The sequence below is a fragment of the Haliotis cracherodii genome, unplaced genomic scaffold (assembly GCF_022045235.1).
Source record: "Haliotis cracherodii isolate W230 unplaced genomic scaffold, xgHalCrac1.p SCAF_17, whole genome shotgun sequence".
NCBI lineage: Eukaryota > Metazoa > Mollusca > Gastropoda > Lepetellida > Haliotidae > Haliotis > Haliotis cracherodii.
In genome coordinates, this window is record NW_027266272.1 from 13,124,369 (window position 1) to 13,134,787 (window position 10,419).

The 10,419-nt window shown below is 39.7% G+C and overlaps 1 protein-coding gene across 1 annotated transcript; it reads right to left on the reverse strand.

Annotated features, from left to right (window-relative positions):
- Positions 1-4,032: 4,032 nt before the first annotated feature.
- LOC139464405 (uncharacterized) lies at positions 4,033-5,232 on the reverse strand. Its single transcript, XM_071245935.1, has one exon. It carries the CDS (start codon positions 5,230-5,232, stop codon positions 4,033-4,035), a length of 1,200 nt encoding a protein of 399 aa, XP_071102036.1.
- Between the last annotated feature and the right edge of the window lie 5,187 nt (positions 5,233-10,419).

A 10,419-nucleotide genomic window follows, 5' to 3' on the forward strand; every position in this document is an offset into this window, starting at 1 on the left:
GATAGATAAATGATCTGAACGTCGCACACTCTTGATGTTTGCTTCACCTTTGTTAGTTTTGCGTAAGCTGAAAGTAAAGACATGTTTAGCAGGGAGGTAATCACCATTTCTTATAGCCAACAGTAGTCAGTGGTTACATTATAATTTACCGTTGGAAACAAATAACAATTGATAATGTTGAAAACAAGTTGTTAACATAATATAATCCTAGCTTTGTCTCTTAGCTGGTCTTGCATCACGTTACATATCAGCTGCCTGCTTTTGTGGTTGGTTGGTTGGTTGGTTTGTTGTTTAACGTCGCACTCAGCAATATTCCAACTATATGACGGCGGTCTGTAAACAAACAAGTCTGGACCACACAATCCAGTGATTAATATCATGAGCATCGATCCACGCAATTGGGATCGATGACATGCATCAACCAAGTCAGCGAGCCTGACCACCCGATCCTGTTAGTCGCCTTTTACGACAAGCATAGTCGCATTTTACGGCAAGCATGGGTTGCTGAAGACCTATTCTACCCTGGATCTTCACAGGTCGCCTGCTTTTGTGAGTAAGTTGGGTTTACCGCCGCTTTTAACAGTATTCCAGTTTAATCACGGCGTTTTAGCTTAATATGGCAGGAAAGCACGAATTGATGCAGGTCTCAGACGTTTACCACTTCGACGAAACCTACATGCACGGGTATGGTGCTGACAAACCTAGAAACATTATCGGGGCGAACCGGGATTTGATCCCACAATCATAGGTTTCATGCTCAATGGACGCAATTCTGCACAGCGAATCGCGGCGCCTTAGACGTCTAGCCACCCGTGCCCCCTGCTTTTGTGAATAAACATGTCTTCCAGAGAAACATATCTAGAATCGTAGAAGAATCTCAGGTAGTACAATATCTATTAGGTTGCAAACTTGTCACAATCAGAAAGGGAAGGTATGGTAACCTAATGAGTAGATGGTGCAATCCCTACATGGGTACAACATGTCCTAACAACTTGTCAATCGCTGTGACACGATTTGAGCGTGATGGTAATTTTAAAATAAAACTCATTATACAGATGATTGTCTACTGTTAGTTATTTGACCGCTTTCCGTACAGTTAAGATTCAGACAAGCATTCACACCAGAAAAAAAACTGACCTTTTGCCTTTCCAGGTACACGCAGATATGATATCGTAGCAATTTTATCACGCAGGTGTCACGGACGTATGGGTGATCATGAAATAGGATGCACAGTCACGTCCCAAACCTTTCCCAACCCCGTCTGGCTTACAACGTTCCTCCTTAAAAATTTCAGAAATGCCATTGGCCTGGATGATGAATACCAAACACTTAACGACTAAAATGCCTTATAAACATATCAAGCCATCTCCCAGACGACCTTTCTTTTGTAGTAAGACCACTCAGCAGGTTTTACAATTGCTCCTCAGGTTTTACAATTGCTTCCCAGGTTTTACAATTGCAATTAAAAATTTCAAATAAAAATGACAAGAACAACGAAAACTTTATTTCGGCATGTTTACATTTAATTGAAGTTGAATGTGAGGGAAATTGATTCCCCAGCAGCGTTAGAAACTGACTGGACATGTTAACGGGATCTGTGGGTAAAGGAAAATATCGTCATCGTCAGTTATCCTCTCTTGTGAACAGTCAGCGACACAATGCCATGTGGTACGACGCACGCGGTTCTTTCTGCACGTACAGCCCTCTTCTGCACGTGCAGTCCGTGTCTCGTTATACAGCGCTTATTTGCGACCCGTATACCGCGTAAATATAAGCTCCAAAAATGACATAGATTAATGGATAGCGGTTTAAAAGTTGGACAAACCATTCCACCTCAGAAATGGAATGATTGTATAACCGGGTTGGCACTTCGGTGTCATGGTTTCTCCATTACTTAGTCCATGTCGATCGTTTTGATAAGACGTATGTCACAAAGGGACTGTTGAAGGAGGAGTTGTTGAAAGTGAGAATGCTGCAGAGGACTGTCGTTTTGAATTTTGAAAATGGCCACAGCCATGCAATAGTGCTGATGATTTGTGACTAATCAGCTTACCAAAACGACATGTTCTCAAACCTACACGTATGGTTAATATCACCGAAAGGCTTTCTTACACACACGCGCGTGCACGCAAGCACGCACAAGCAAACGCCCCTCAGCAATATTCCAGCTATATGACGGCGGTCTGTAAATAATCGAATCTGGACCAGAAAATCCAGTGATTCACATCGTGAGAATCGATTTACGAAAATGGGGGTACGATGACATGCATCAACCATGTCAGCGAGCCTGACCAACCGATCGTGTTTGTCGCCTTATACGACAAGCATAGTCGCTTGTTACGGGAAGCATAGTTTGCTGAAGATCTATTCAAAACCAATATTTATATCCAATGACAGGCCTAGTGTTATCTCGGAAGCTTGACCACTTTTGCGGCGAGGTGATTTTTATACCCGCCAAGAAATGGGGGTCCGTCTTTCCGTCCGTCCTTAAGTCCGCTTCTCAAAGGGGACACATTTCCTCCAAAACTATTTATTTTATTAAAACTTATTGTACCTGTCATGCTCTCAAATGAGTTCGAAAATTGTTGTCGTAAATTAATTTCTTACAGAGTTACATGAATGAAAGTTCAGTGATGAATAACCAGTCTCTGCACAAACATATTCCACAGGACGTACAAGGCAAAATAGCGGTGAAAATTATATGAATGGATCACTAAAATTTAGTGATGACAGCAGCTAATCGCTAAAAGAGAAAGCATGTTTTGCTCTGTTTATAGCACCCGCTCATCACACAGTTTGTATACAGAAGTAAGTGTGTGTTTGTTGTCTGACGCCGCAAAGCAGTACTCCAGATATGCGACGGCAGCCTGTAAACAATCAAGTGATGAACCAGGAAATCAACTGACATGATAGCACATTTATTGACTTTGTTAAAACTAAAATCGACGTAAATTTCGAAATACATCTGATGTATACATGTGCAGAAATTCTGTGGCTTAAAAGTAAAGACACACGTTTTAGAAAAATGTTTTGCAACAATTGTTGCTTTAGAGTCTTTTCTCGTTGCTTCGACTTTTTTTTTCTGTTACATCGATTATTTGCTCGTTTTGTCAAGTTTATTTCAGAAAATCGAAATTTTGAGTTATTTCTCGTTACTTTGATCATTTTCTCGTTATTTCAAATATGTTCTCTGTCCAAACATTTCTTTTGTATTTGACTTAGCAAATGTTTACTTAGGCGCATGTTATTTAACTTAACATACAACATCTACGTAACAGAATTAACTAAATTTATTAAACGCCTAAAATATTCAGTTATTTTACAAATTGACTGAAAAATATGTCCATCTGTATTAATATGACAACGAATTCCTAACATTTTTATACTTAATATCATCACCAAGTGACCGAAAATGTTATAATTAATAGCACATTTCTATATTGTTTGGCTTCTAATCCTAGCATAATTAATCTATTGAGATGTTTGAAGCCCTTTTGAACGTCTTAATCATTTTTAGTCAATCTATTAAATAAGGAAGCCTGAATTGATGCAGGTCTCAGATTTTTATCGCTTTAGTGATGCCCACGGTCACGGGTATGGTGTTGACAAACCTAGACACATAATCGGCGCGAATCAGGATTCGAACACGTTTAAATTTGTCTCGCGAGCCCAAGGGACGCACGTCTGCAGAGTGAATTGCAGCGGCTTAGACGACTGAGCTACCCGTGCCCCCCTTATAATGAGTCTTTCACATATACAGTTTTTTTTATATTCTTTATTTATTCTAACATGGCATGGCACATTTCAGTCAATATTAATATGTAACACACATTAAGTGAGTACTTCGAATGTTATTTCGCCCATCTTTGCGTGCATCAATTGTTCCTAATACATGATTCAATTAATTTTTGGTTCTTCCACGGACAAAATTGGGGATTCTTTCAAAATCTCTGGAGCTAAAACTCCTTCCACAATTTACGACAGTATTATATTTACTGATAGACAAATAGAAACATATTCATGAGCATTTTCTTATACCTTTTTGATCAAAACATATATGGTACAAAGATCATCCTTAAACATTTCAGGATCCATTTTTGCAATTTCTGTGGTGACATTAGCGTACAAGTCATCAACAATCTTCTCCTTGTCTTCCAGTGAGCGGGACTCTGAGAGACCTGCAATGAAGCTGTTGTTGCTCCAGTTCCTGGGGGCTGATACAACCATCCTGGCAAATCCCTCCCTGTCATCAATCCCCTCCTCGTCTTTTTTCTGCTTCCAGGAATAGTAGAAGATGTTTTTGTTGAAAATCAATTCCGATGACAAGAGACGCAGTCCTGATTCAACGACTTGGGACTTCTCTTTTTCAAATGGTTCTCTTATCTGGTCCATGTTTCTCAAACAAAATGAGATATTTGTATTAATGAACTCCTGTCTTGTGATTTTGCCAGAGAGTGTGAAAGATTTCCATATGTTCGTCATAAGAGTCACTAAAGTTTCTCCAGAGAATCTTATACGACCAGTCTTTTGATGCACATATTCCGCAGGAGCACAAACAAAAAGTAGACCCCCTTCTTTCATTTCCATACTCCTCATCAGCAAGAATCTCTCCCAATCCAACTGGGCCTGTTTCCTCAAAGCTTCCTTTTCTTTCTCAAGGCTTTCGTGAGATATGTAGACAGAATCCCTATAAACTGTTGGCAGTTTGGATAGCCAGTGTACAGACATCATGCACATGATGAAATGCATGGAATGTGAAGGTACACATTGTTTGTAGAAGTCTATCCCGCAAGCAAGAGCATAAACGTTATCAATTTCAATAAGGTAGGAAGGCGGATCGGGGATAATTCCAGACAATCGCCTGAACAGCGAGTTGAAGTCATTTTCGCCCTGATCTTCATAAATGATCTGGAATTGGGCGTTAGGGCCATGTTGTTGTTTCAGAAGTGTTATCAGTTGCCCCAGAAAGACCATAGAAGTGCCACCATCTGCTGTGCCATAATCTCCTATGTTGAACACTGAACCACTTTGACAAGGAATGGACACCGCTAATTTGAAGACTTTGGATTGTATTGGCTCTGTATATCCAGCATGCACTTTTCCAAGAGTTGATCCATAGCATCCAGATCCACTTTGTCCAAAAGGAATATACATGGACACTTTGAGGTTAGTTGGAGTATATCTTGCAGATGTTGATGCATTCGCCGTTGAAGTGAGTAACTTTGAAGACATGATAGATAAATGATCTGAACGTCGCACACTCTTGATGTTTGCTTCACCTTTGTTAATTTTGCGTTAGCTGAAAGTAAAGACATGTTTTGCAGGGAGGTGATCACCATCTCTTATAGCCAATAGTAGTCAATGGTTATATCATATTGTGAGTGATTTGGGTTTCACGCCGCTTTTAACAGTATTCCAGTTATATCGCGGCATGTTAGCTTAATGTGGGAGGAAAGACCGAAGTGATGCAGGTCTCAGACGTTTACCACTTCGGTGAAACCCACGAGCACGGGTATGGTGCTGACATACCTAGAAACATAATTGGGGCGAACCGGGATTCGAACCCACAATCATAGGTTTTTGGCGTGCCCAAGGGACGCAACTCTGCACAGCGAATCGCGGCGCCTTAGATGACTGGGCCACCCGTGCCCCCAGTAGTAGTAGTAATAGTAGTTGTAGAAGCAGCAGTAGTAGTAGTAGAAGCAATAGTGGTAGCAGAAGACTTTATATTATAATTTGTCAACTCAATAGTTTCCGTCTGATATGTGCAAAATGCATGCTAATTGACTAGCCTCCCGTGTCCCCTGCTTTTTGTAATAAACATCTCTTCAAGAGAAACATATCAGGAATCGTAGAAGAATCTCAGGTAGTACAATGCACGGGTATGGTGCTGACAAACCTAGAAACATAATCGGGGCGAACCGGGATTTGATCCCACAATCATAGATTTCATGCTCAAGGGACGCAATTCTGCACAGCGAATCGCGGCGCCTTAGACGTCTAGCCACCCGTGCCCCCTGCTTTTGTGAATAAACATGTCTTCCAGAGAAACATATCTAGAATCGTAGAAGAATCTCAGGTAGTACAATATCTATTAGATTGCAAACTTGTCACAATCAGAAAGGGAAGGTATGGTAACCTAATGAGTCGATGGTGCAATCCCTACATGGGTACAATATGTCCTAACAACTTGTCAATCGCTGTGACACGATTTGAGCGTGATGGTAATTTTAAAATAAAACTCATTATACAGATGATTGTCTACTGTTTGTTATTTGACCGCTTTCCGTACAGTTAAGATTCAGACAAGCATTCACACCAGAAAAAAACTGACCTTTTGCCTTTCCAGGTACACGCAGATATGATATCGTAGCAATTTTATCACGCAGGTGTCACGGACGTATGGGTGATCATGAAATAGGATGCACAGTCACGTCCCAAACCTTTCCCAACCCCGTCTGGCTTACAACGTTCCTCCTTAAAAATTTCAGAAATGCCATTGGCCTGGATGATGAATACCAAACACTTAACGACTAAAATGCCTTATAAACCTATCAAACCATCTCCCAGACGACCTTTGTTTTGTAGTTAGACCACTCAGCAGGTTTTACAATTGCTCCTCAGGTTTTACAATTGCAATTGTAAAACCTGGGGAGCAATTGTAAAACCTGTCGTGAAATCCCGATTGCTGGATGGCATTTGTAGTTTCTCTAAAATGCACTTGATAAACCTTTCAAATAAAAATGTCAAGAACAACGAAAACTTTATTTTGGCATGTTTACATTTAATTGAAGTTGAATGTGAGGGAAATTGATTTCCCAGCAGCGCTAGAAACTGACTGGACTACGTTAACGGGATCTGTGGGTAAAGGAAAATATCGTCATCGTCAGACATCCTCTCTTGTGAACAGTCAACGACACAATGCCATGTGGTACGACGCACGCGGCTCTTTCTGCACGTACAGCCCTCTTCTGCACGTGCAGTCCGTGTCTCGTTATACAGCGCTTATTTGCGACCCGTATACCGCGTAAATATAAGCTCCAAAAATGACATAGATTAATGGATGGCGGTTTATAAGTTGGACAAACCTTTCCACCTCAGAAATGGTATGATTGTATAACCGGGTAGGCACTTTGGTGTCATGGTTTCTCCATTACTTAGTCCATGTCGATCGTTTTGATAAGACGTATGTCACAAAGGGACTGTGAGAATGCTGCAGAGGACTGTCGTTTTGAATTTTGAAAATTGCCACAGCCATGCAATAGTGCTGATGATTTGTGACTAATCAGCTTACCAAAACGACATGTTCTCAAACCTACACGTATGGTTAATATCACCGAAAGGCTTTCTTACACACACACGCGCGCGCACGCACGCAAGCACGCAAGCACGCAAGCACAAGCAAACGCCCCTCAGCAATATTCCAGCTATATGACGGCGGTCTTTAAATAATCGAATCTGGACCAGAAAATCCAGTGATTGACATCATGAGCATCGATTTACGAAAATGGGGGTACGATGACATGCATCAACCAAGTCAGCGAGCCTGACCAACCGATCGTGTTTGTCGCCTTATACGACAAGCATAGTCGCTTGTTACGGGAAGCATAGTTTGCTGAGGATCTATTCAAAACCAATATTTATATCCAATGACAGGCCTAGTGTTATCTCGGAAGCTTGACCACTGTCGTGGCGAGGTGATTTTTATACCCGCCAAGAAATGGGCGTCCGTCTTTCCGTCCGTCCGCTTCTCAAAGGGGACACATTTCCTCCAAAACTATTTATTTTATTAAAACTGATTGTACCTGTCATGCTCTCAAATGAGTTCGAAAATTGGTGTCGTAAATTAATTTCTTACAGAGTTACATGAATGAAAGTTCAGTGATGAATAACCAGTCTCTGCACAAACATATTCCACAGGACGTACAAGGCAAAATAGCGGTGAAAATTATATGAATGGATCACTAAAATTTAGTGATGACACCAGCTATTCGCTAAAGGAGAAAGCTTGTTTTGCTCTGTTTATAGCACCCGCTCCTCACACAGTTTGTATACAGAAGTAAGTGTGTGTTTGTTGTCTGACGCCGCAAAGCAGTACTCCAGATATGCGACGGCAGCCTGTAAACAATCAAGTGATGAACCAGGAAATCAACTGACATGATAGCACATTTATTGACTTTGTTGAAACTAAAATCGATGTAAATTTCGAAATACATCTGATGTATACATGTTCAGAAATTCTGTGGCTTAAAAGTAAAGATACACGTTTTAGAAATATGTTTTGCAACAATTGTTGCTTTAGAGTTTTTTGTCGTTGCTTCGACCTTTTTTCTGTTACATCGATTATTTGCTGGTTATGTCAAGTTTATTTCAGAAAATCGAAATTTTGAGTTATTTCTCGTTACTTTGATCATTTTCGCGTTATTTCAATTATGTTCTCTATCCAAACATTTCTTTTGTATTTGACTTAGCAAATGTTTACTCAGGCGCATGTTATTTAACTTAACATACAACATCTACGCAACAAAATTAACTAAATTTATTAAACGCCTAAATATTCAGTTATTTTACAAATTGACTGAAAAAAATGTCCATCTGTATTAATATGACAACGAATTCCTAACATTTTTATAGTTAATATCATCACCAAGTGACTGAAAATGTTATAATTAAAAGCACATTTCTATATTGTTTGGCTTCTAATCCTAGCATGATTAATCTATTGTGATGTTTTAAGCCCTTTTGAACGCCTTAATCATTTTTAGTCAATCTATTGAATAAGGAATTTTTCAGTCAATTTGAAATATGTATAAAATATTTAGACATGTTATACATTGCCTGAGAAAATTACATTTTACAAATTGACCGTAACATACACACGCTTACAAAGGAAAAGATTTGTGGGGGTGTTCTCACTTTGCCAGTTCCTATTGTTCCAGGTTCCAGGTCACTGGAGCATGGTAATCCCTTAAAACAACAGGTGCTACACCAAATTAGTTGAACCATGTTTACCAGTATTAGACATACGATTTGTGAAAACAACGTCTATCGCGCATCGAAGAACTTCCTAACCAAGACGTAGAGGAACAAGAGTGATTCTGTTAAATGTTACAGCAAATGAATGAAAACAAAATGCAAATATCATAAGTACAATCTACCAGAGTAATATGTATAATTTTAGGCAGCTACCTTGTTCGAGGAATGTATCCGTGAATATCGAGGAATGTATCCGTGAATATCCACATAAAGGAAAAATATCCCACACGTCTGCAGCTCTACAAAGAAACTTATTCGATGTCATATGTCACTGTAACATAAAATATATTTAGCGTTTCGGGATATTATAACCCGTGTTCGTTTCTAAACTGATCACTTAGTTTATTTCAGTTGTTTCACATAGGTGTCAAGTCTCAAAGGTCAGCTGAGAAAGCCCATTATTTCCAAAATGTCCAAGGTTCTTTAAAAAAATCTATTGAGTAAGATAACAATGAGCAATCAATCAACATATTATCGGTTAACCCTTTGAACAAATGTTTTTACATCGGCACTTCACGCCATGATATGAGTGTATTAGCTTTAGTAAACCTACTCATGTAAACACTTACTTTTGACATATCCACTGTGCAAGATAACAGTTATTAATCAATCAAAGTATTTTCTGTTGATCCTTTGATGGCTAGGAAAGATCCGATGATTACAAAAAAGTCAATCAACTGATCATTCATCTCTTGCTGGGCTGCCACGTTCATATTACATAAAACACAATTCACCTCACTTCAAACCTGGACTTAGATTGAATTATTACCCCAGATAAAATAAATGCCCATTGGGAACAAAATCAGGCAACCTGAGTGGTGCTTCCACTAATTATACCTGTAATATAAATTTTAACTAAGCATCAAGCGAATGACGACAAATACACAAGTGTACGGTTATACCAGAAAACATGGATGACAACAAGGGAGTAGTAATCGTATTATCCACGCAATCCGAAAATGCTTTTACTCAAGGATACCGTTTCACAAAGCACGTCTTACGTGCGTGTAAAACTGGCGTAACTCGGAAATACTGAACTAGGGGCGTTTCACAAAGCTAGTGTAATATTACGTCCGTGTAAAATTGGCGTGAACTCTACGTGTGGTCTTTGGGTGGGGTAAATATTTACGCAAGCGATAAAGATTGCCAAAAAAGTATGTAAGCGAGAACGTGTTTTCCGCGACAGGTCGAACCCCCTCGACGATTTGGATGATCATGACATCATCGAGAGGTACCGCCTATCACGACACATGATATTTTCTATCATTGGTTAAGTGAGTGACAGACTTGAACATCAAACCCAGCGTTCCCATGCAATACCACCTTACCTTAATGTTTTAATTGCTCTGAGATACTTCTCCAAGGGTGGGTTTTACAGTGAGA

What these genes read in the sequence shown, in the direction of transcription:
- LOC139464405 (XM_071245935.1), bottom strand. Translation starts at nt 5,232, where the DNA reads ATGTCTTCAAAGTTACTCACTTCAACGGCGAATGCATCAACATCTGCA.